Here is a 23,702-nt window from a genome sequence, read left to right as displayed (position 1 = left end):
CGCACACAATCGTCGCCATGACTCCAGACTGACTTCATTTGAATCGCGCCGTCGCCCTTTTTCACAGCCACATTCGCTCCGGAGAGCTGAGTTTTTGGTATGCAGCGCCCTTTCCCGACTGACTCATCGCGACTGCACACTTAGTCTATCTTGGTGCTGGCCGCCTCCATGCTCGCTCATTTTATACAACTTTCTCCCCGCTCTTGCGCTTTTTCCCCCGTACTACAACGCGTCACTTCTGGCTTACAATTGACTTTTTCCCAGATTTCCTTTCCCTCCCTCGAGCGCACCCAAGCCTCATTCCGATCCCAGACGCGGACCGTGTTTGCCCGTTTTTTCGCATCGACCGCTATCATGGCGCACCGCGATCAAGCGCCCTATGCGCCCCAAGACCCGAAAGAAATTGCCGAGTTGGTGCACACTCTGGAAGCACACACGGGCAAGAAGGGAAGCGGTGGCTTCTCCGTCAAACAACACACGTTCCCACTCCCGAATGGCCGCACTGTCAACTCATGGAAGATGAACGAGTGGGACTACAAAAAGGCCAATCTCCCCACCTATGCGCGCGGCCTCTTCACATACAAGAACCTGCAAGGCAACCACGAGATTGCCGTTAGAGGATACGACAAGTTTTTCAACCACGGAGAGATTCGGAAAACAGAGTGGAAGAATGTCGAGCGCGACACGCGGGGCCCGTACGAGCTCAGTGTCAAGGAGAACGGCTGCATCATCTTCATAGCTGGCCTGGACGACGACACGCTGTTGGTATGCAGCAAACACTCGACAGGCCCCAGGGAAGAAGGGCTCAGCCATGCTTGCGCAGGCGAGCAGTGGGTTGAGCGCCATGTTGCATCGGTCGGCAAGACCAAGGCAGATTTGGCGCGCACGCTGCGATCCATGAACGCGACGCTGGTAGCAGAGCTATGCGATGACGAATTTGAGGAGCACGTGCTGGCATATACTCCCGAGCAGGCTGGTCTTTACGTACACGGCATCAATCTCAACCTGCCCGACTTCGCTACATACCCTGGCCATCTAGTCGACAGGTTTGCTGATGAGTGGGGCATGAAGAAGGTTACGTACGTAATGGAAAATGACATTAGGCAAGTCAAGGCTTTCCTAGATAAGGTCGCCGAGACAGGCAATTACGAGGGACGCGACACAGAAGGCTTTGTCATCCGTTGCAAGGCACGCGAGTCCGAAGGCGCACCCTACGTTGACTGGTTCTTCAAATACAAATTCGAAGAGCCCTATCTCATGTACCGTCAGTGGCGTGAGTGTACTCGAGCTCTGATCGCCGGTAAGCCGCCGCGTTACAAGAAGCACGAGGCAATCACCAAGGAGTACCTTGACTTTGCTCGCTGGAAATTCAGTCAGAATAAGTCTCTAGCAAAGGATTACAATGCGAACCACGGCATTATCAAGATGCGCGACGAGTTTTTGGCCTCGCGTGGAACCACCGGTGCTGAGATTATCCGGCAAGAGCTGCAGAACGGAGCTGTCGAGAGTAAGAATGCTACCAGGAATATTGTACTTGTTCCCGTTGCAACCATTGGCTGCGGAAAGACAACCTTGGCTCTCGCTCTCGTAAAGTTGTTCGGATGGGGCCACTTTCAGAACGACAACGTCAAGGCCAAAAAGGGTCGTGGCCAGGTCTTTGCCGACACCGTCTCTTCACTGCTAGTCACAAACCCTGTCGTCATTGCAGATCGTAACAATCACCAGAGACGCGAGCGAGATCAGCTCATCAATGATATCTCCAAAAACGTGCCAGATGCGCGCTTCGTCGCCCTGCACTACGTTCATGACCGGTCCAACTACGATGGCATCCGAGAAGCGACGCGGAGACGTGTACTTGACCGTGGCGACAACCATCAGACCATTCAGGCAGGCTCCAAGGGTCCAAATGAGATTATCGAGATCATGGAAGGCTTCATGCATCGCTTTCAGCCAGTTGACCCTTCGGATGCGCCGGACGATCTGTTTGACCTGGTCATCGACCTGGACCCTACCAAGGACTCTCGCCAAAATCTGGAAACAATCATTGGAAAAATGTTCGACACTTACCCAGCTCTATTTGCGGGCAAGGAGATGCCAACTGATCCCGATATGGATGCTGCTATCAGTTGGGCCATGAACGACTATAAGCCAGACTTCAAGATGGATTTATCAGGAGGCAACAACAAGAGAAACAATCAGAACGCTCAAAATCAAATCTCTCAAAAATCTCAGCCAGCCGCAAAACCGAAAAAGGCTCCACGCATGGAGTACTTTTCTGTTCGCCTCAACACTCAACGCGTCAACTCGATTCTCGACGCCCTGTTTAAAGACAAAGATGCCATGACTGCCCGTACGTACAACCAACTGAAGCAGAGCCGGCGCGTCCAGAACGAGTTCCACGTTACTCTGATCCATCGCGCGTCTGCACCGCAAAACCAAGAGTACTGGGACAAGCTCATCAAGCTCCACGAAACTGTGCAGTCGACAACTTCTGAAGGCTCTTGGGAACCAGAGCTGGGCAAGTGCGATGTACAAATGGAGAGATTAATCTGGGACGACCGAATCATGTGCTTCGTGGTGCGACTGAATGGCTCCGGTACCCTACAGATTGAGAGTCAGGCTGGCACAACAACCGAGGAACTGCTCTTCACAACGGCAAATCCCGTTGCACACGTCACTGTTGGCACTGCAGCCCCGAATATCAAGCCAATGGAGAGCAATACGCTGCTTCAGCGCTGGCTCAACGAAGGTTCAGGAGGTCAAACGGGCATCGGTGAGCTGAGCGTAAAAGGCAACGTGGTACTCGAGGGAAGTGTACGAGGTGTGCTGGGAAGATTGTAGGAAAATCATACACGTCAGGCCTTTCAGGTGAATCATGCAAAGAGAAAAACCCCGGGAAAGTATTCAGAAGGCAAAAGGAATCCCAAACGCCTATGAAGAGGCCAGATACGAGATGAGCAAGAGCCGATCACGTCTAGAAGCAGAGAAATGTGCTAGGTCTTGCTGTCTCCCTGGCTTTCCAGGAAGACTGAAGGAAGGGGTCCAAATACCTGTGGTGTGTGTGACGAGGATTTATGAATAAGGAAGACATCGTTTTGCGTATCATATCCATGCTGCCTCAGGCAGTGTCATGCAATTGCTTCTTCACCCAGTAGGAGGAGCGTTTAAGCATTCTGTCAGGTTAGAAATGATACTACATGTGAATGAATGAAAAAAGCATATTCGAGGCACTGTTTTTATACACGTGCGACACTTGAGTTATTTATTTTATTTCATCTAGGGAAATTCTCCAGTGCTGTTGTTATACATACTAACTGAATGTTCTGAAAGAGAATGTAAAGGGCGTAAGAAAGATAACGGGAGACAAGGAAAATAAGCATTGTTCAGGGTTGAATCAGACAGGGAGTTTGAAAAGCAACTGGAGAAGGGGAAGCAACGAAGCACTGTTCTTCGGGATGGGGTAAAGGGGTGAAAGTTAGATGTAAGAGAGTTTGGTCAAGAGGCATGACTTGACTGAGCTTTGGTCGTCGATTGTATTTGTTCACTCTTGGTCAAAGTATCCCCCACCTGTCTGCTCAATTCCTCCTTTTCAACTCTCATCCGGTACAAGGTCTCATCAATCTAGCCATGATCAATACGTAGCCGGAAACATGCCCAGTCTCCCCCCGTCGGTAAGCTGCGTCGTTCCATTGATATATGCACCGCCCTTGCCCACCAGGAACAGTGTCAAGCCTGCGATGTCGCTTACACTGCCCATTCGCCCCTGCGGGATCTGGTTTGTGCCGTATACAGGTTTGATGCCGACCGTCATGTCGCTGGGGTATGGGCCAGGGCAGATAATGTTGCTCCGGATGCCCCATTCGGATAGAAAAGTGCTCATCATTTTGCCCATGTGCGCTGCGGCGGATTTACTGGCGTTGTAGGCGAGGCCAGCCGAGATCCAGCGCATGTATGAGGCGACGGATGCGACGGTGATGATGTGGGCCATGCGGTCGTCGTCGCAATCAATGCCGCTCTGAGAGAGTTTTGAGCTGTCGCGTTGGCGAGGGTTGCCGGTGCCCGTGACTTTCCCAGGTGCCCATCCGCGTCGCGTGTTGGCTGCTTCGAGGAGAGGCAGGAAAGTTGCCGATACACCAATGACGGATTGGGTGTTGATGGCCATGGTACTGCCCCAATCATCCCAGCCCGTTACCATTGTGTCTGCCAGCTGTTGGATTGACTCTGCCTTGTATATATCTTGTCCATTCCTTGGGCCAATGACGCCAGCGTTGTTGATCAGGACATCTACATAGCCAGTGTCTTCCTTGATAAACGCGGCAGCAGCTTTTACAGACTCGAGATTGGTTACGTCGCATACTATGTCTTTAAGGATGGAGGTGCTGTGAGGCTTGTATGCCGTGTCGGATTGGAGCTTGTTGATAGCATTGCGAAGTACCTCTTGTCGGCGACCGAGAATATAGATCTTCTCGGCACCGTTCTGGTAGAGCGCGGAAGTAATGGCAAGTCCAAGACCTGTAGCGGTGAGCTTCTGGCCAAAAGTACAGGTACATATCAAGATGCAGCGCGGGGTATGGCGGGGTACGAAAGCTATGTAACGTACCACTTCCGCCACCGGTAATGACTACTACCAGTCCTTTGGCGGAGAAGAGATTGCTTGGCTGTATCGGCGCTGTCACGTCCATAATGGCCGACCTGATGCGAGTTAATTATATGAGAAGTGTGAATCTTGCCTCGAAACCAGCGGCTTCTGTAGGTGCAAGTCAATTTCGGGGCTTTGCTATGCCGAAATTGGGTGACATGATTGCGTCACGGAGAGAACAGGGCCGAGGCTGAAAGACAAAAAAAATGCCACGCGCATAACTCGAACAATTGGGTATCATTTCCGCTTTTAAAACTGATGCGAACTCCTCTCCTCTTTGCTTCCCTGCAGCTCAACTAACCCCCCCAATAATCTTCAGCCCAAGGTTGTCGGCTGAGTAGGCTAATATATACCGGCAAGGGTGCCATGCGACATGGGCTGCTGGTGTTGGAACATCGATTGTATGGACAATCTCACCCGTCTCAACGTGTGCAATGCGGATCTTCTTTTCTTCCTTATCGTCCGAGCCCGCTGTGATGTAGCTGCCGTCAAAGGAGAAGTCAACCGTCTTGACGAGGCCTCCAGCCAACTCCAAGGTTCTCACGCAAATCCATTCCTGTGTGTCCCAAAGCGAAACCAATGCATCTCCACCGCCAGCGGCCAGGTACTCACCGCTGGGTGATATGGAAATAGCGTAACATGCCGAAGTATGGGCATTGAGCGTGAGGGCGTTTTCAAACGATGGATATCGCAGGAGTCTTACGCTGCCATCACCGGCGGTCGAGTAGAGGTGGTTGCCAGACCAGTCAAAAACACACTGGTTGGTCTGGAGGGGCTGGCGATGTTCCGAGACGATGCTGAGGGCTGCCCGATCGACGTTGACGAGGAGGTTGTCCTGCAAACAGTCAATACACATGGCCAGAATCACACGGCTAGGACAGCGACCTTTCTTCCCACAACAATGTCGTTGCCATCAGGGGTCCATGCAAGGGTAAATGGCTGCTCGCCAACCTTGACCTCGCCGACACTGGCTTTGGAGCGGATGTCCCAGAATCGGACCATGCCATCGGAGCCGCAGCTTGCCAGTTCGTTTTCGTTGATGGGGTGGAAGGAGACGCGTTCGAGGTTGGTGAGAGGGGGCACATTTGGCGTGCGCAGCTCGGTCGAGTTCTTAACATTGGTCTTCTCGGGGTTCCAGATGCGCAGCGTCTTGTCTGCAGCTCCCGTCGCGATAAAGGTGCCCGACGCGTTCCATGATATGGAGCGAATGTAGTGTGACGACGAGACGGCGGCCGGGCGCAGGCTGTCCTGGTAGACGGATGTCTTGAGCTTCTTCAGCGTCGGCTCAAAGTCGTCCTTTTTGAGCGGGCGCGCGCGGGCTGGGGGCGGCATATTGGGCGGATCGCAGCTGGTTTGGGTAAGCGATGGTGGAGGTGAGTTGAGCTCCAGTGCCAGTCTCACGCGCGGGCCGTGCTTCCCCGCCCGCCGCCCGCCGTCTCTCCACCCATGATGCATGGCCTGCACGCGACAAGCGCTCCCAACCACGTCTTGGACGAGATTTTACCCGCGATCTACAAGGCAACCGGCCGTCAGTTGAGCTCCACGAGTGTCCTGATTTGCCTTGTATTGCATTTTAGATGGTACAGTACACTTTTACATCACAAGGCATGCCGTCTATTGCTTGCTCTCAGCTCCCTCCTTCTGCATGCCCTCACATCCAACCAAGTTACCCGCCTTCTCCTCGAGGCTACCCATGCCCTGCTGGCTGGCGTCGCGGTTGGCTGATGCCGCCTTCATAGCGCTCACTGCCTGCTCCTTGTCCGCAGTGCCTGACGACCTCCAGGGCTCGCTGCCCGTTACGTTTCCGATGGTCTCCTGCCCGCATGATTAGCACAGCATCTTGACACGAGTTCACTGCAGAGAAAAACATCAAGTCCTTACCTCGGCGGCGCCCTTGACACACTGGGCGTGGCTGGAGACGAGACCGGGCTGGTTGGGTGCGGCAGACATGGTGTATGGTGTTTAGGCGATGTCGGTACGAAAGAGGCGTGTGTTTCGGGATGCAGTTTGAAAGCGGTGGGTGACTGTAGCATGTCTTTGCTCGGAGATGCTGGCGACTATGTATATGCAACAGCCAGCTGTTGACGTCATGGCGACTGCATGACGGGTGCAATGGCAAGCGACACGTCGTCACGTGCAGGCGTCAGTAGGCACTTGTGCTTATCTCAGCAGGCTTGGAGACGATCGACATCGTCATGGGCCCTCGATGATGCCCAGAACGACGGTTCCCTGCTTCTCCGGGAAGCTAGCCAAACCCAGTCTCTACCTCTTCACCAGCCGCAGAGTGCGGGTCAGCGGCGGGCAGTAGAGCAAGGCAACTGGACAATCACGACCTTTGCAAAGCCATTTGGATAGGCGCGTTCGGCCTTGGATATGGAGGGTGCAAAATGCCTCGGCAACATCACCCGGCACTTACGACTCAATGCCACCGTGCTTACACCACACCGTACTTTAGAAACTTGTGTCGAAGCCACTGTACGCATACAAGGCAAGATAAACTCACGGCTAAGACTCTCGCCTGTTTGTGAATATCCAGAGGCCTGCCCATACTTCAGCCTTCGCCACTACTGAAAGCAGCACAGCACAGTTCCTGCTTGCACACATGGCACCTAAAGATTACAACCACGGCGTCCCTGGCCTCCCCTATTTTACCCCCAAGCACCTTACAAGTCCAGGCTCGATTGTACCCAACAGCAAGCAACATGTCCCGGTTCCCACTCTCTTCACGCCTCTCACCATTCGTGGAACTACACTGCGAAACCGCATCCTCGTCGCGCCCATGTGCCAGTACAGCACCGCGTCTGAAGGTCCTTCTGTGGGCGCGTTGACCGACTACCACATCGCCACTCTGGGTCACTACGCACTCAAAGGTGCCAGCCTGGTAATGGTAGAAGCCACAGGCGTCCAACCCAACGGACGCATTACTCCAAACTGCCCTGGCCTCTGGACCGACGCGCAGATTCCCGCATTACGCAGAGTCTCTGATTTCATCAAGAGCCAGGGCGCTCTATCCGGTCTCCAGCTAGCGCACGCAGGTAGAAAAGCCAGCACCTGTGCCCCCTGGATCGCCGGCGCACAGAAGACGCAGGGAGGGAAACGTCAAGTCAGCGTCAAGGCAGATGTAGACGTTGGAGGATGGCCATCTAATGTTGTCGGTCCCATGGGCGGACAGGAATGGGCTTGGGACGGCAAGCCAGCAGACGACGAGAACAGCGGGTTCTGGGCGCCTCGGGCTCTCAGCGAAGCGGAACTGGAGCGTTTGGTTCAGGACTGGGCCGAGGCAGCCCAAAGGGGTGTAAAGGCCGGCGTTGACATGATTGAGATACACGCTGCACATGGCTACCTCATCCATGAGTTTCTCTCACCAGTCACCAACCAGCGAACCGACAAATACGGCGGCTCATTTGAGAACCGGACACGCCTTCTGATTGAGATCATCAAGGCTATTCGTGCCGTCATCCCAGACACGATGCCCCTGTACCTCCGCATCAGCGCGACCGACTGGTTGGAAGAAACGGAGCTGGGCAAGAAGTACGGCAGCTGGGACGTGGAAAGCTCGATCCGGCTCGCGAAGCTGCTGCCCGTTCTAGGTGTGGATCTACTGGATGTAAGCAGTGGGGGAAACCACCCTGAGCAACGCATCAGCACGTATGACTCCAAAGACTATCAGACCAAGATTGCGGCTCAGATCCGCCGCGAGCTCAAGAAGGAAAATCTCAACATGTTTATCGGGGCCGTGGGCCTCATCATTGCAGCAGAGCAGGCCAGAGACATTGTCGAGGATGGAGCCGCCCTCTCCAAGAACAGCATTGCGGAACTCGCAAGCGAGGCTCAGGCTGCTGTCAAACTCACAGAGGGGAAAGAGCCACTGGCTGATGTGGTGCTTGTTGGTAGACAGTTTATGAGGGAGCCGGAGTGGGTGTTGCGCGTCGCGTGGCAGTTGGGGCTGGATGTTGGGTGGTCGAACCAATTTTTGAGGGTGCGTTTTCCCAAGTTGTGAGATAGTGGCTACTTGATGTGTCATTTGCATGCGTGTTTGCCGAGGGCATTTGCAAAGTGTACATGGACGGGTAGACTTTATCTACGAACCTAGGCTAGAAATAGACAGACGATGCGGTGATAGAGTGCGTTGTTACAAGCACTAGTTCTGCCCATGCACTTCCTGTAGACTACTGCTGTGTGTGTGATTGATCAAGGAGCGGACAAGATATCCATCCATCGCAAGAATCTCGAGACGAGCACTCACGCATCGTTTGCTCACACTTTGCACACTCTGTTTCTCTCCCCACAACCCATCAAGGCCATGGCGGATCCTCGACCCTCCTAAAACACGCCACAAACTTCAAGCCCTTGTTCCTCTCGACCTTCTTGCCCTCCTCCGTCTCTACCCTCATCGCCTTGACGCATTCATCCATGCCGGCGCCATCCTCGCCCTCGCCCTCCTCAAACCGCCTCTCCACCCGCTCAAAACTAGGATGCTTTTCAAAATGCTCCTTCATCCACTCATGGAGATCCTGCACATCAGTAATCGTATACACAATGCCACCCGGCCGCATCACATAGGCATACTCCGAGTTTAGCGTGTACGACACAATGCGGGCCTTGTGCTTGCGCTGCTTGAAATGGGGGTCTGGGAAGCAGAGGAAGATTTTGGACAGTTGTGCCTTTTGGAAGAAGTTCGGCAGGAACTTCATCGTGTTGGCGCGGATGCACGCCGCGTTCTGGTAGCCGTTTGTGGCGGCGTTTTGGATGCGCAGAGCGCGTACCTTTTCCTGCACGTACTCTGTCACCGATGTGCGAATCTCCATGCCTGAGTAGTGGCAAGGTTAGTAGCATGGCCTTGGTTCGAGTATGACACACATACCGAGCATCAAGGTATCTGGAAACTTGGGCGCGAGTGCAAAGAGCAGGCCGCCAAAGCCACACCCAATGTCAGCTATCTCGACATGCTTGGTGACTTTGTTGGTTTTCCGTTGTTCTTCCAAGGTCACGTCATGTGACCCGCTGTCCGTCTCTGGCTTCTGGTGTTTGGCGTAGGCGGAATACAAGCCCGCCCAGTCCATATCGGCGGGGCTCTTGGGACTACATCTCGTCAGCTGAAACCATGGCGCAAAGAAACAACAGATGCCCCCCGTACTAGGTGAGAGAGTGGTCCGAAAACGGGTTAGCATGGGCGCGTTGCCTGTAGAATTTCTTCTTTGGCAGCGCTGCATTTTGCTCGTCGGCCTGCAGCGACTTCTTGTATTCCTCGCGCCTGGTGCGCTTTGCCGGCTCGCCTGGCATTGTGGCTTCGGTGGTTGCGTAGCTGTTGCAAGGACCAGACGGGCAGGGCCGGTCGCAAAGAGAAACGCAGGTGCTGAGGTAATGGTAGAGGGACGGGTCGCCAATCACGAGGCGCGGCTGCGGTGGAGCAGGCTTTTTTCTCGCTCACGCTAGCTCCCACGACGTGTGGAGGAGCACTGGCACTGGCACTGGCACTGGCACAGCCGTTGGCGCCACAATGCACACACATTGTAAGACGAGTCTACAAATGACGTAATCCTGCCCCAATGTCCCAGGAAACATTACTGCAGAAATTATCTACGGCCGTGTCGCACGCTGCATACGGTCTGAGGGTAAATGATACGGTACAAGAAAGTCGATCCCAGAGTGCGCCCAAATGCTAAGTCCAACACCCCCCTCAAAAAATGCCAAGTCGTGCAATCGTTAAACGTTATCGGAACTCAATGGCTCCCTGACACCCGTAGTCCTGGATGTGTTCGAGCTGGAGCTTCTGGAACCTGGTGCCTTGTTAGCCGCGTCTGGCGTGGGATGCCGAATGCCACACTTACTTTTCGCTCTTAGCATGGAAGTAGATGCCTTCAATGCCGCCAGTGACCTGGTTGAAGCAGATGTAATAGAAGCCCTCGAAGCTTGCGCCGCTTATGGTCCTGACGCGGTGGTCGGGCACGAGGAAATACTCTTTCCAGCGCATAAAAAGATGCTCTTTCTGCATCCAGTCTTTGCTCGCCAGTTCGGGACGCGACAGGTTCTTGGACAGCGGCTTGTAGGCAGGGAAGCGCGCCCAGTGTTGGCGATCGACCTTTTCGTTGGAGCCCCATTCGGGATGTTGGGTAATGAAGGTGTACTTGCTTCCGATGATCTCGCCCTCGAAGTAGGTCGTCAGGCTTGGATGATCCTCGGTCAAGCCTGGTGAGCAATTAGTCGTGGCGCCCCCCAAGGGTGGCAGCATGGCAGCAGCGAGGATGGGTACCTTTGATGCGCAGATAGCCACACATGAAGGACTCGCGCATGTCGACATGTTTTATCTCCACCTCGACCTCGTATTTCTGGCGGTCAGACGTTTGGCTGCCGACGAAACGACTGCCAGGCCGGAGAAGCGACGACGACGTATTGGGCAGAAACTGTTTTGCCGTTAGTTCAGCGCACCGCACGGCACGGCACACGACGACGGCGGAACGCACCCTATGCGCCAGAAACGGCGAGGAGATGTGGTTGGCAAGCAGCGAAACGGGCGTGATGGTGGACTGGGGCGAGGGCTGGGCCGGGCGCTGCTCGTCGGTGCCCTCGTCCGTCGCCGTCATGGGCGTGGGAATGTCCCTGGCTGGGGCTTCTATGTCGGCGGTCGAGGGCTTGCTGTGGGCATCCGCGGGCGGCTGGCCATGGTCGGGCTCGTCGTGGGGAGGCGGCGTGGGCTGCTGCATGGGCGCATCGCGTGCAGGACTCGCATTGCTGTCGTGGGTTGTTTGTCGCGGCCCGCTCAACTCGTGGGCAGTGCTGGCGCGCGATTCGTCGGGAGGGCAGGTTGCGCGGCCGGTGATGCTCTCGTGCTCCACTGGCGAGACCATGGCATCATCGGGTGTCGGCATCGTCCGCTCGAGTGGGGCGGCGGTTTCTATGGGCAGGGGGCTGCTGGCTCACGCATGGGACGAAAGCCGGATGGAGGGGGCCAGGCTGGGTAACAGAATAGGAACGTCGGGGCTCAAAAAGGCGTGGCGACGAGAGGCATGGCTGTTGGAAGGCTGACGGGCACTCGGCGAACGTGTCTAGGCAATGCAGTGGGTCTGAGGGCTGAACCCTACGCGGGGAAAGACGCTAGCCTCACGTGGCATGACATGGGGCCCGACCACACGCCCGACGGGCAGCCAGCTTCATCCACGTTGAAACGCCTATCTATCCATGTACACGATTGCCCGCCCGGCAGCCCTTGCCCATGCCCATGCCCGACGCCTTGCCATCGCTGATTCACATGCTCTGCGCCTGCTAGCGTGCCCTCAGCGCCCATGCCCGCCACGCCGTCTGACTCAGCCATCCATGCTGCCGCTGCTTGTGAAGAATGTCTATGTAACATTGCATTCCGCCAGCACGCTCGGTACGCCGCCGCACTGGGCCCGCCCCTGCGCATCATGAGAATGCGGCCTGCTGTGGCTGCAACAACAACGACAGCAACAACAACAACAGCGTCCCCCTTGTTGCGTCCGGGCCCACTGCCAGCCTTGCTGAAAAGCCTAGATGGGTTTGATCTAAACGGCCCATCAGCACCATGCTCGCCGCCCGTCTCAATGCCGCGCTTACCTTGAAGTGGAGTGCTATGAGCGAGAATACCAGAGCCTTGAGGTCCTGAACAAGGTAGTAGAAGACACGGAGGCCCTCAGGATCTGACGACTCGGAAACGTCCTGGAGCGAGCCAATCTTGGCCGTCTGGAACTGTCAGTATGCCACTGTCTGGACGTGTCACCAGCCGCCTACCTCGAAGGAGATGTGCTCGCTGCCTAGCCGAATTTCCAGCTCTTGACGGCCGTCCTTGTTCTTCTGCGGCCACTTTGTGTCGTCTTCCCTGCACGTCTAGTTAGCCAAAGCACCGCCGTCCAAGCCGCCGTGGCAAGCAGCATACTTGAGGATTTCGCTCTCTTTGACAATACGCTTGATCTCAGCCACCAAGGTGTCGCTGACACACACTGGCCCAGGTTAGCGGGTGCACCCTGGCCGCGTCGAGGCATGGTCTGCATACTCTCTTTTCGGATCAGCGAATCGTTGCGGTAGTTGGAATTGTTGGCATAGCGGGCAGACGCGCTGCGGCCGTCTCCAAGAACGCGAAAGTCAAACTCTGCATCGTGTCAGCGCCGCTGGCCCTGTGCTGGACCCAGACGGGGACTGACCCAGAAACTCGTGGCCGAAGCGGCCTTGGTGACCAGAGCTGCGCAAATGTTAGCCACCGGCACGTGCCAGAAGCCGCAGTAGGCAGGCCTACTAGTATCGCAGGTAGAAGGGCTCGCCGGTGCTCATGGCTGCTGCTGCCGTCGCGTGCGGAGCAGTGTCTGCAATGGAGACGGGCGTTGGCTGCGTGCAAGGTCCGGCGCGGCGTCTGGTGCGCAGTTGATGTTGGGGTGCTGTGCGAGTGTCGCCGCCTTCGCCATCTTGGGCGCAGCGCTCTAAGTACTGGCTTAGCGGACCAGGTGGTCTGTGCTAGGGACCATTTCTCGAGCAGACACCTGGAGGTATGTGCAGATGAACCCCGTCACTTGCAGCGCTCTGCACCGCCCACGCAAAGAAGCCACCTCGCCACACAGGGCAATCCCGTCCCCTCATCCATCCCGCCAGGCTGCGGCTGCACCAGACGGCACCCGCCTCGCGTCCACCGCACTCGATCAAACCACGTAGCATCCCACCTGCTCTCGACACAGGCAGCACACGCAGCATCGACGGCCGCCGCGAGAGCCACGCCATTGCAGCCCCAAACACTTGCCCCCCGGGCCATACGCATACACCCGCCACGCCGCCGCCATGGCCACCTTTCTCGAGAACTCGTACAGCCTGGTACGGACACCTGGCACTGTGGGGAGCCCAGGCAAGCTGACGGAGCGCAACAGGTGCACCAGGACAATGCCGCCGACGTACCCTCACAGAACGAGCTGAAGACTGCTCTGGAAAAGGGCAGCGATGAGCAGAAGATCGAGACCATGGTGCGCCATCGCAATTGCAACTGCCCCGCCCTGGTCCCCCTGGCTGTCTAACCAGTCTGCAGAAGAAGATTCTCTCCATCATGCTCAACGGCGACCCTCAGCCCGGCCTGCTCATGCACATCATCCGCTTTGTCATGCCGAGCAAGTCGAAGCCGCTGAAGAAGCTCATGTACTTCTTCTTCGAGGTGTGCCCCAAACACGACGCCCAGGGCAAGCTGCGCCAGGAGTGGATATTGGTCTGGTGCGTGGCCCGCTGTGCAACAACACGCACAAGGAACCATGTTGGCTGACCGCGGTACAGCAATGCGATTCGTTTCGACTTGCAGGCTCCCAACGAATACGTACGAGGAAATACATTGCGCTTCGTGTACGGCCATCCCCGACGCTGGCCCGCGCACTGCTAACACGCTGAACAGAACCAAGCTTCGTGATGCCGAACTTGTAGAGCCATTGCTGCGTAGGTGTTGTGGCGGATGCAATTGCAGGTGGCATACTGACAGCAATGCCAGAACCCGTGCGCCAGTGTCTTACACACCGACACGCATACGTCCGAAAGAACGCAACCTTTGCTATTGCCTCCATCTTCACACACCTTCCCGAGCTTATGCCAGATGCACCCGATCTTCTGGTCACGTTCCTCGACGACGAAAACGATCCGACGTGCAAACGCAATGCCTTCGCCGCCCTCGTTTCCGTCAGCCACGAAAAGGCCCTCGAATACCTCAGCACCGTCTTCGACGCCATACCCAATCATGAGGAGCTTTTGCTGCTCGCCGAATTGGAGTTTATTCGCAAGGATGCCGTAGTCAACCCTTCCAACAAGGCGCGATATCTCCGCCTGATTTTCGACCTCCTTGAATCACAAGTCTCGACCGTCATCTACGAAGCCGCACATGCGCTCACAACGCTCACAAGTAACCCAGTCGCGGTCAAGGCGGCGGCTGGAAAGTTTGTCGAATTGGCCATTCGAGAACCCGACAACAACGTCAAGCTGATAGTTTTGGAGCGGGTAGACCAATTACGGCATAAGAATGAAGGTGTGCTTGATGATTTGACCATGGAGATCCTCCGTGTCTTGTCCAGCACAGACTTGGACGTACGCAAGAAGTCGCTCGGCATTGCAATGGAAATGATTTCGAGTAGGAACGTTGAAGAGGTCGTTTTGCTTCTCAAGAAGGAGCTGATGAAGACGGTGGATGAACAGTACGAGAAGAACACAGAATACCGGTCGCTGCTTATCTCGTCGATACACTCGGCCGCCATCAAATTCCCAGAAGTTGCCGCCAGCGTTGTCGGGTCACTCATGGACTTCATCTCAGATGTCAGCAGCAATGCCTCTGCAGTAGACGTCATTTCATTCGTCAAAGAGGTGGTCGAGCGTTTCCCCGACCTTCGGGTCTCCATCATCGAGCGACTGGTTTCGACACTGGGTGAAGTGCGCGCTGGCAAGGTGTACAGAGGCGTGCTCTGGATCATCGGAGAGTTTTCTCTGGAAGCAAAAGACATCAGGGACGCTTGGAAGGGCATTCGATCATCACTCGGCGAGATTCCTATCCTTGCCTCTGAGCAAAGGCTGCTCGACGAGGCATCAGAAGGCAAAGACTCTTCGGATCAGGTCAATGGACACGCCAAGGCAGCTGCCCCTACTGGATCCCGAAAGGTGCTTGCTGACGGAACATACGCGACCGAAAGCGCTCTCACATCATCGGCTGCTGCCAAGGCGAAACTCGAAGCTGTCAAGAACTCTCAGAAGCCTCCGCTTCGTCAACTCCTGCTTGATGGCGACTACTACCTTGCCACGGTTCTGTCGAGCACTTTGACCAAGCTTGTCATGCGACATGGAGAAATCTCTCAGGATACCGCACGCACAAACGCTCTCCGTGCAGAAGCCATGCTAATTATGATTTCCATTATCCGTGTAGGCCAGTCGCACTTTGTCAAGACATTGATCGATGAGGACTCTATCGATCGTATCATGTCGTGTGTCCGCTCGCTGTCAGAATTTGCGCAAAGAAAGGAGATCCAGACTGTGTTCCTTGAGGACACGCGGAAATCGTTCCGAACCATGGTGCAGACGGAGGAGAAGAAGCGAGCGGCCAAGGAAGCTTCGGAGAGGGCGAAATCAGCCGTCAACGTCGATGATTCGTTCAACATTCGCCAGCTCAAGAAGAAGGATGCCGACGGTATTGACGAAATTGACCAAGACTTGGAACGAGCGACCGGAGGTGATAGCGCTACTGAAGACCTTACATCAAAACTCAGCCGAGTTGTACAGCTTACCGGTTTCTCTGATTCGGTGTATGCCGAGGCATATGTCAAGGTAATGCAGCTATTGCTAGCAGATTGCAAGCCACAGGCTGATAGTAGCAGGTTCACCAATTCGACATTGTTCTCGACGTGCTTCTGGTCAACCAGACGACCGAGACGTTGCAGAATCTCACGATTGAGTTTGCGACGCTGGGCGACCTCAAGGTTGTCGAACGCCCGTCGACGCAGAATGTTGGCCCACACGACTTTATCAACATCCAGGCGACCATCAAGGGTAGGAAGCTTGTCTCTGGGAGCGTGCATTGCTTATATGCTGACTTGATTAGTTTCGTCGACGGATACTGGAGTCATCTTTGGAAACATCATCTACGAAGGGTAGGTCTGAAGTGGCCGTGGTTCAGCGATGTTGCTAATGTGTGTTAGTGAGAAGGGCGTTGACTCGAACGTGGTCATCCTCAACGACGTGCACGTGGATATCATGGACTACATCAAACCAGCACAATGCACCGAGACGCAGTTCCGGACCATGTGGACCGAGTTTGAGTGGGAGAACAAGGTCAACATCAACTCCAAGGCCAAGAGTCTGCGCGAGTTCCTGAGCCAGCTCATGGCATGCACCAACATGAGCTGCCTGACACCCGAGGCATCGATGAAGGGCGACTGCCAGTTCCTGTCAGCCAACCTGTACGCTAGGAGCGTCTTCGGTAGGTGGTTTTTGCCCCGCACCCAATTTCCGGCCACTAACGAGGTGCAGGCGAGGATGCCTTGGCCAATCTCAGCATAGAAAAGGAAGGAGACAACGGGCCTATTACGGGCTTCGTGCGCATACGTAGTCGCTCGCAAGGTCTGGCATTGAGCCTAGGCTCGCTGAAAGGACTGAACAAGGTAGGAGTGGCATAGTGGCGTGAGTAGCACCCGTTTCGGAGGGGGAGCACGCAGAAAAGGCAAAGAAGGGGCCTGCTGGACTGTGGGCCGGGCCAGGGCGGCGATGCAAGCAAAGTACAAAAGGGCAATGTAGCAGCCGCAGTATCAGCAGCAGCCGCAGCAGCAGCCGCAGCAGCAGCAGCAGCATGGAAAGCTGGCGCAGACATGAATTGCATCCGTTTCAACCTCGATGTATGTCGATATGCAGACACAGGCGCTGGGCCAATGGCGGACATGTTGGGGGCCTCGGCTTGGTGCTAGGGCGCAGGGTCCACGGGGCTCGCGACTATTTCCCTTTTGCAATGTCCCGTGCCGACTCTCCGATATCTATCTATTGCACTCATGAGCGCGTCGACAGCCGTCTCACCTCGTCCCTCCCAGGGGCTTATTTTTTTCCTCGAGCGTTTGGTGGTGCTCTTCTGCGCGCAGCATGCTGTGTAGCCCAAGCGCGACTCTGCAACAGTAACCATCATGGCTTCCACGCCCGGCGCCGGAGACGCCTTTACCGATCCCAGCGTCCCATTGATTCCCACCACCAACGACCCTAATAACAACGCCTCCACCGCCGCCTCTCATGAGCACATGACCGTGCCCGACTCGCTCGCTGTGGGCCGAAATGCTTCACTGACGCTGGCCGCGGATTCGCTAGTCGTCCTAGGTATGCGCAGTCTGCTCATGCTTAGGGGACCCACCCCCCGTAGCTGACAACGTCACAGACGAAGCCAGTCCACACGCCAAGAACGCATCCTGTTGCGGTATATCTCTTCCTCACAGTAAGCACTGTGGACACGCCATGTAGGCGCATGCAGCATCCGCTTACGCGACACAGAGAAGAACGCCCCTCGCTCCATACCCTTTTTCAACATTCTTTGGGCCGAACACGTCAGTGACGGCCACATTGCCATCCACTATGCCCAGCCTGTGGCCAAAGCCTCTGTTCGCCCTGCCATGCTCAGCTACACCATCGAGAAATCCGACGGCCCCTTGATAGATGCATGGATCGAGAAGCTGCTGGATCGCGCATATGGCCCGTCGCAAAGGCTTAAGCGCATCAAGGTGCTTGTCAATCCGTTTGGCGGCCAGGGCAGCGCTGTCAAGATATACAACAAGCACGTTGCGCCCATATTCGCGGCGGCAAGATGCGAACTCGACGTCGAGAAGACAATGTACAATGGGCATGGTGTCGAGATTGCGCAGAAGATCGACATTGATGCGTACGACGTCGTGGCATGCTGCTCCGGAGATGGCATACCACACGAAGTCTGGAATGGACTGGGCAAAAGACCCGACGCTGCGAGAGCCCTGCAGAAAATGGCTGTCGCGCAATTGCCGTGCGGCTCGGGCAACGCCTTGAGTATGAACTTCAATGGCACAGGCGACCCAAGTCTAGCAGCTGTAGCCATCGTAAAAGGGCTGCGCACGCCGCTAGACCTAGCATCCGTCACACAAGGCGACCGACGCACCCTCTCGTTCCTCTCGCAGTCTGTTGGCATCGTAGCCGAAACCGATCTTGGGACGGAAAATTTGCGATGGATGGGAGGCGCGCGTTTCACATGGGGCTTCATAGTGCGCTTGCTCAACAAGACCGTGTACCCCGCCGACATTGCCGTCAAGGTTGAGTACGACAGCAAGGACGCTGTTCGTGAAGCCTACCGTGCCGAAAGCGCAAAACTACTTCGAAGTAGCGACGATCGCGCGGTTCCTGAGGCAGACACAGGCCTACCCGCGCTCCAGTACGGCACATGCAGTGATCCCCTCCCCGAAGGATGGGAGCTTATTCCTCACGACCAGTTGGGCAACTTCTACGCCGGCAACATAGCATTCATGGCAACTGACGCAAATTTCTTCCCTGGCGCCCTTCCCTGCGATGGCTGTCTCGACCTTGTCCGTATCCGCGGCGACCTGCCCCGTCGCACTGCCATCAAGACACTAATGTCGATTGAGAAGAACACCTTTTTCAACCTCGATCATGTCGACTACAAGAAGGTGAGCGCATATCGCATCATTCCTCGTAACCAAAAGGATGGTTACATCAGCATTGACGGCGAGAGAGTACCATTTGAAGGATTCCAGGTCGAGGTGCACAAGGGGTTGGGAACCTCCCTAAGTAAAAGTGGGCGTCTGTGTGAGGCAAAGGGACCTTGATATCGAGGGACACTAGAAGGAACCTAGGTCATCTGTTAAAATATCCCATGTCTTTTCGTCTTGTTTATTCCTTATTTTTGTCTCCTTTGCTCACCGCTTAACACCCGAGGGCATTGACGCTGTTTGTATAGCGTTTCTCTTTGGGAAAGGAGGGGGGAGACATAGTTCCTCGTTTTACCTAATACTAGGACGGAAAGGTAATTTCCCACTCACACATTTATTGAACAAAGGCTAGTTGGATTTTGAAAAGCCTCATATCAACTCTGCAATCTTGTCATGGTCAGCCCTTTATCTCAATTGTGTCTTTTGATAAATTTGGTTTTTGACGATTTCCTGTATCCTTGTTCTCTCTTCATCCGCCTCAAGCACTGATACGTAGTTGTTTTACCGTGATTGAATCCCTGTAGGCATATTGAAACATCCAAAAAGATAACAAAATCACTCTGATGTTGCAGAGTTCTAGATTGTAGTCTGGTGTTCCCCTTAGTTGCGTCTACCAGTTCAAGTTTGGGGTTTAGTCAAGTCACCCAAAGTCATCCCCTACCAATGGCATGACTCACTCACACCCTGTGTATGGAGGGAATAGATCTCCCACTGCCCCACACATCGCACCTCCCTTTATTTTAGTGCTTGATACCACTGAATAATAAATCACGTCAGTGTGGTTTATTTTATTTGACAGAAAATCGAACCGAGCTTATTAAGCAACTCATCAAAAAAAGCTGCTTGGCGCAGCGGAAGCGCGCCGGGCTCATAACCCGGAGGACCTCGGATCGTGAGTTTGAATCCAATTCGGTCCAAGTTCGAATCACGGGACTAACCTTTCACCAGGAAACCGAGAGCAGCTAATGTTGGTTGTATTCTTTTTTTCTTTTTTTCCCACTCTCACCCGTGACTTGCTTTTTCACACTTCATGTTATCGTAGATGCAAACGAAGTTAACATGTGAGCTTTTAGAGTAATGAGGTGATTGTATGATTAAATCTCATGCCTTGGATCAAGCTTTTGGCCCTGCAAGTCTCGTACAGGGCAGCCACTCGCTATGCAATTAAACAACAACTTTTCGACCACACTAGTCTTCCTAGGTCTCCCAAACATGCACTCGTAGAAAAAACCTCACCACACTTTTGACGCCAAGCTCCATCCGGATCATCTGTAACTACGACGCAGTGACAAGTACATAACTTGTAATCGCGTCCATGCGCTCCTTTGTCAGCTTCAGCCCAACCTTTAGCAACTCGGTAGCTACTTCTTGGTCCTTCTTTTCCAGCTCCTTGTATTTTTCTCGTGTGAGCAACCATGCCACCGAGTCGTTCTCGGCTGCCACTGTGCCTGTGCGGTCTGTCTCTGAAAAAAATGGCAGTTCGCCACACGTTGTACCTGGTAGGATGACCTCGAAGAAGCTACCTTGGTCGAGCTCGTACTCTGTTCGGAGCCGTCCCTTTTCTAGAATGTAGAAGCCATCAGGGTCATCGCCACGCGAGTACAGCACCGTACCAGCAGGGTACTCTCTGCGCTCAAAGTAAGGTGCGACAGCTTGCCAAAAGTCCTCGTTCTTGCTAGACACGTCTTCAAAGGTTTGCAGAATAATCTTCAGTGGCTGTGCAAAATTTCGCCATCGCGGTGGGGCTCTGGGTGTCGTGTGTTGGGAGGCATTGTCGGCTATTGAGAGATAGTCTTCGCCGCTCTCACGCATCACTGAACGCGCGGCAATCAGTCTAGCACCGCGGCGAGGCGAGGCGAACACGGGGTTCAGGGAACTGGCGCCGATAGAAGTAGGGGAGCCACTGACGGCCGTGGTCTCGTTGGCAGAAATATCCTTGGCCCCCGCAATGCTCATTGGCGGCGTGGTCTGCTGCCTGGACGAGTGTCTGTTGCAGTGTCTGTGGAAGACTTCGAGCAGCTCATTCTCGCATGATTCCAGTGCCGTATTGAGATCCTCAAAAACCTGAGGTGGTGGGCAGTCATCTCCTTCTCCGTCGAGCAGCCCGACGTTCTGCAGAGCACGTCCAACCGGATCAGAAAAAGAGATACCAGAAATGACCATCTTGACGTTTTTGGTGTTCAGGATTCGGTTGATGCGCTGGAAGCCCTCGGAGCTGGAAAAATCGACATCCGTGACATGGGTAAAGTCAACAATGATGAAGCTGATGGGGTTCTTCTCAAAGTTATCGTCATCAATCAAGGAGCGCATGTACTCTTCGACTGATACAATGGTGCCAAAGAATAGGAACCCTCCAAGTTTAATGGCACGAATCTGACCTCGAACCTGGCTCAGGTAACGTGAATCTGATCGCGGGCGGCGCACTGTAGACTCGGCAATCATGCCGCTATAGGTAGCTCGTATGGCTGAATGGCGCGAGCTCTGCACTACGTAGCTGACGCATGCAAGGACAATACCAACGAATATGCCGACGACAAAGTCGTGGATACCCATGATGAGGACAATGACCAGGATGGTCAGGTACTCAAGTTTGTGACACTTGCCAAAGGTATCCCAGAGCGCTTCTTTCATGAGATCGATGCCCAGGAGGAAGATGAGCGCACCAACGAGACAAATGGGGATGAAGCCAATCATGGCTGGGCCGGCTAGCCATACTGCAGTCGTGGCCACGGCAAGCATGACACCTGCCGTGCGACTGTTGCCGCCGTTATCGACAAACATGACACTGTTAGCGTATACTAGGTAGTTCTGTTCAACAGTGTCAGTGTGGTAAGAAAAAGGGGCGTGGCTGTGCACACCTGAATACTACCCAAACATCCGGACAGAGTGTTTGAGATGCCGTGAGCAATTAATTCTCGGTTCACATCGAGGTTGTCTTCTCTCACGGCAGCGCCCAGAGCAGGAACGTTGATTGGCACATGGATGATACCGAAGAAGGATAGAGCGAACATGGTGGGGATGGTACTAACCAACGCCGACCCGTCTACGCTGCCAAACTCTGTCGATGGTCAGCATGCAGTCACTGTGGATGCGCAAGATACTTACTGAAGTAGGTATAAAACCTATAAAACTTGACACCAGCTTCTGGCATTTCAAAAATCCATCCCGCATTGCGCACAGACTCCAAGTCCTTGTGTAGGATACCCGTGACGACGATGTAGAATACGGCAAACACAGAGATGAAAAAGGCAGGCAAGACAAATGGGCTCTTGGACAGCCGTCGTAGTACCATGATGGTGATGGCAAGGGCAAGAGGAAGCATCCACAGGTACCAAGTGTCCGGGGAGAAGAGCTTGTGCAGTGTTGCGAGGTCATAGTTGAGGTTGCCCTCGAGCCGAGCCGAGACCTCAATGCCAGTCACCATGAGGAAGAAGCCGACTCCTCCAATGCAGCCAATCAGAATGTGTCTTGGAAAGAAGCTGACGAGGTTGCCGAGCTTGAATGCGCCCAGGGCGAGAAAAATGAGGCCCGTCAAGATGGAACTGAGGCAGTAGGAAACGATGGTGGTGGCTATAATGGCCTCGGATGACTGGCCCTTCATCTGATGCATGATGGAGTAGGCCATTTTGTGGAAAAAGGGCACGACCTCGATCATCTCGGATCCGACACCACCCTTGAAGACGGACAAGCCCAAGGAGTAGCAGAGCTGCGAGACGATGCAGCTGACAAAGAAGATGGAAATGCCATCTGGACCAGTGTTGCTGAAGATGGGCGCACCGAGTGGGAAGAGGATGTAGCCGTAAGACAGTGCATCGAGCAAGTTCAAGAGCAGACCAAGAAACACGGCACAAGTGATCTGGACACCGCCAATGGCGTGCGAAATAAGAGCGTCCTTGGTGTAGTGTCTGGGGTCGGACAATGAGCGGCCCACGCCAAGGACATGTTCCCGACCGGCAGCAAGGGTGTGCTTGAGGCGGTGGGGGAGGTTCGGTTTGGCGCGCCGGACCCACGAATGGTGCTGGCTGGTGTTGTGCTTGTGCTGGAGGTCTGAGCGCGACAGCCTGGCTTGGGGGAGCAGAGGGGTCCGCTCCGAGTCTTGCTGTGCTCCACCCGGGGCATGTAAGATTGACGCTGCGTTTCTTGCGCCTTGGGTGGCATGGGCTTGCGACTTTGGGCTGAAGAAGTTGCCTTGTTGGTGCTGGGGCCCGATGACCGTCTCGGGCGTCTCGGCTTCGCTTTCCTGATCAGTGGCATCGGTCCAGCGGCCAGAGTCTTGCGACATGCGCCCATCATCGCTGCCCGAGTGGATGGCGGCCGGCCTCGCGGCGAACGTGTCTGCTTCGGCGAAGCTGTGGTGGCGCGGTCGGTCCTGGTAGTTTTCGGCCTCGAGGGCGTACGAGGCCAGCTGGGAGCTTCTCTCGCGCACGCCTTGCGACGAGTAGTGTGGGGTATCTGGAGGGCCGTCAGCGCGACGTGGCCGTGAGAGACCGTGTCCAACACGCACCGGCAAAGCTGTGCGACGTCTGGTGGGCAAAGGAGCGGATGGGATTGCGCGTGTACGAGGCCGAGAGGGCGGTGGCGGCAATCGACTGGCCTCTTATGCGCCGCGGCACACTGGGCCCGCCATTCTCAGCGTGCGCCTGGTCGGGAGCAAAGTCGGCGTCATTGGCGCTGTCGCCGGTGAAGGGCAGAGGCGGCGGCTGCTCTGAGGCGGCCGAGTCGCGGGAGAACAGACGGGAAGGCATTGGGCCCGGAAGCAAGGGAGAAGAGGCAGACGGCCAGCTAAAACTCAACGAGCCATGTCGCGACCCAGGGAAGTTTAAGTGGAGAAGGGCTCGCAGAGGGAGCGAGGGCGCGCGGTCCAGGTGGGAGTGGGAGTG

At 55.0% G+C, this 23,702-nt stretch overlaps 10 protein-coding genes and 1 pseudogene across 11 annotated transcripts; 5 read left to right on the top strand and 6 right to left on the bottom strand.

Moving 5' to 3' along the window:
• The first annotated feature begins 318 nt into the window (after positions 1–318).
• SETTUDRAFT_121814 (uncharacterized protein) lies at positions 319–3,190 on the top strand. The gene has a single exon (XM_008032034.1). The coding sequence runs from the start codon at positions 355–357 to the stop codon at positions 2,839–2,841; it is 2,487 nt and encodes an 828-aa protein (XP_008030225.1). The 5' UTR covers positions 319–354; the 3' UTR covers positions 2,842–3,190.
• A 441-nt stretch (positions 3,191–3,631) lies between these two features.
• Positions 3,632–5,971, bottom strand: SETTUDRAFT_173649 (uncharacterized protein; the record flags this gene model as incomplete). Its single annotated transcript, XM_008032033.1, has 4 exons — positions 3,632–4,512; positions 4,601–4,658; positions 4,941–5,474; positions 5,525–5,971. The coding sequence occupies 4 exons, from the start codon at positions 5,969–5,971 to the stop codon at positions 3,632–3,634; spliced, it is 1,920 nt and encodes a 639-aa protein (XP_008030224.1).
• A 282-nt stretch (positions 5,972–6,253) lies between these two features.
• SETTUDRAFT_97247 (uncharacterized protein) lies at positions 6,254–6,589 on the bottom strand (the record flags this gene model as incomplete). Its single annotated transcript, XM_008032032.1, has 2 exons — positions 6,254–6,454; positions 6,521–6,589. 2 exons carry the CDS (start codon positions 6,587–6,589, stop codon positions 6,254–6,256), a joined length of 270 nt encoding a protein of 89 aa, XP_008030223.1.
• Positions 6,590–7,241: 652 nt separating this feature from the next.
• Positions 7,242–8,681, top strand: SETTUDRAFT_141583 (uncharacterized protein; the record flags this gene model as incomplete). The annotated part of the gene is made up of 2 exons (XM_008032031.1): positions 7,242–7,692; positions 7,885–8,681. The coding sequence occupies 2 exons, from the start codon at positions 7,242–7,244 to the stop codon at positions 8,637–8,639; spliced, it is 1,206 nt and encodes a 401-aa protein (XP_008030222.1). The 3' UTR covers positions 8,640–8,681.
• Positions 8,682–8,822: 141 nt separating this feature from the next.
• On the bottom strand, positions 8,823–9,721 carry SETTUDRAFT_165419 (uncharacterized protein). The gene is made up of 2 exons (XM_008032030.1): positions 9,504–9,721; positions 8,823–9,449 (listed from the first exon to the last, which is right to left on the bottom strand). Exons 1-2 carry the CDS (start codon positions 9,700–9,702, stop codon positions 8,935–8,937), a joined length of 714 nt encoding a protein of 237 aa, XP_008030221.1. The 5' UTR covers positions 9,703–9,721; the 3' UTR covers positions 8,823–8,934.
• Positions 9,722–10,134: 413 nt separating this feature from the next.
• SETTUDRAFT_165417 (uncharacterized protein) lies at positions 10,135–11,588 on the bottom strand. The gene is made up of 4 exons (XM_008032029.1): positions 11,104–11,588; positions 10,893–11,043; positions 10,471–10,828; positions 10,135–10,419 (listed from the first exon to the last, which is right to left on the bottom strand). Exons 1-4 carry the CDS (start codon positions 11,506–11,508, stop codon positions 10,353–10,355), a joined length of 981 nt encoding a protein of 326 aa, XP_008030220.1. The 5' UTR covers positions 11,509–11,588; the 3' UTR covers positions 10,135–10,352.
• Positions 11,589–11,693: 105 nt separating this feature from the next.
• Positions 11,694–13,025, bottom strand: SETTUDRAFT_165416 (uncharacterized protein). Its single transcript, XM_008032028.1, has 7 exons — positions 12,891–13,025; positions 12,799–12,836; positions 12,651–12,746; positions 12,534–12,597; positions 12,389–12,476; positions 12,215–12,340; positions 11,694–12,162 (listed from the first exon to the last, which is right to left on the bottom strand). The coding sequence occupies exons 1-7, from the start codon at positions 12,923–12,925 to the stop codon at positions 12,148–12,150; spliced, it is 462 nt and encodes a 153-aa protein (XP_008030219.1). The 5' UTR covers positions 12,926–13,025; the 3' UTR covers positions 11,694–12,147.
• Positions 13,026–13,389: 364 nt separating this feature from the next.
• On the top strand, positions 13,390–16,985 carry SETTUDRAFT_165415 (uncharacterized protein). Its single transcript, XM_008032027.1, has 10 exons — positions 13,390–13,456; positions 13,510–13,602; positions 13,665–13,843; positions 13,904–13,969; positions 14,019–14,059; positions 14,112–15,922; positions 15,973–16,144; positions 16,197–16,245; positions 16,294–16,574; positions 16,625–16,985. Exons 1-10 carry the CDS (start codon positions 13,424–13,426, stop codon positions 16,768–16,770), a joined length of 2,871 nt encoding a protein of 956 aa, XP_008030218.1. The 5' UTR covers positions 13,390–13,423; the 3' UTR covers positions 16,771–16,985.
• Positions 16,986–17,265: 280 nt separating this feature from the next.
• Positions 17,266–19,206, top strand: SETTUDRAFT_141571 (uncharacterized protein; the record flags this gene model as incomplete). The annotated part of the gene is made up of 3 exons (XM_008032026.1): positions 17,266–17,452; positions 17,511–17,567; positions 17,624–19,206. The coding sequence occupies 3 exons, from the start codon at positions 17,266–17,268 to the stop codon at positions 18,937–18,939; spliced, it is 1,560 nt and encodes a 519-aa protein (XP_008030217.1). The 3' UTR covers positions 18,940–19,206.
• Positions 19,207–19,659: 453 nt separating this feature from the next.
• Positions 19,660–19,738, top strand: SETTUDRAFT_t78 (annotated as a pseudogene). Its single transcript has one exon. The product of its transcript is annotated as a tRNA-OTHER (tRNA).
• Positions 19,739–19,905: 167 nt separating this feature from the next.
• Positions 19,906–23,680, bottom strand: SETTUDRAFT_165414 (uncharacterized protein). The gene is made up of 4 exons (XM_008032025.1): positions 23,327–23,680; positions 21,928–23,274; positions 21,681–21,880; positions 19,906–21,630 (listed from the first exon to the last, which is right to left on the bottom strand). The coding sequence occupies exons 1-4, from the start codon at positions 23,565–23,567 to the stop codon at positions 20,098–20,100; spliced, it is 3,321 nt and encodes a 1,106-aa protein (XP_008030216.1). The 5' UTR covers positions 23,568–23,680; the 3' UTR covers positions 19,906–20,097.
• Positions 23,681–23,702: the final 22 nt, after the last annotated feature.

The sequence above is a fragment of the Exserohilum turcica genome (assembly GCF_000359705.1).
Source record: "Exserohilum turcica Et28A unplaced genomic scaffold SETTUscaffold_7, whole genome shotgun sequence".
NCBI classification, from domain to species: domain Eukaryota; kingdom Fungi; phylum Ascomycota; class Dothideomycetes; order Pleosporales; family Pleosporaceae; genus Exserohilum; species Exserohilum turcicum.
This window is presented reverse-complemented; position numbering and strand designations above follow the sequence as displayed.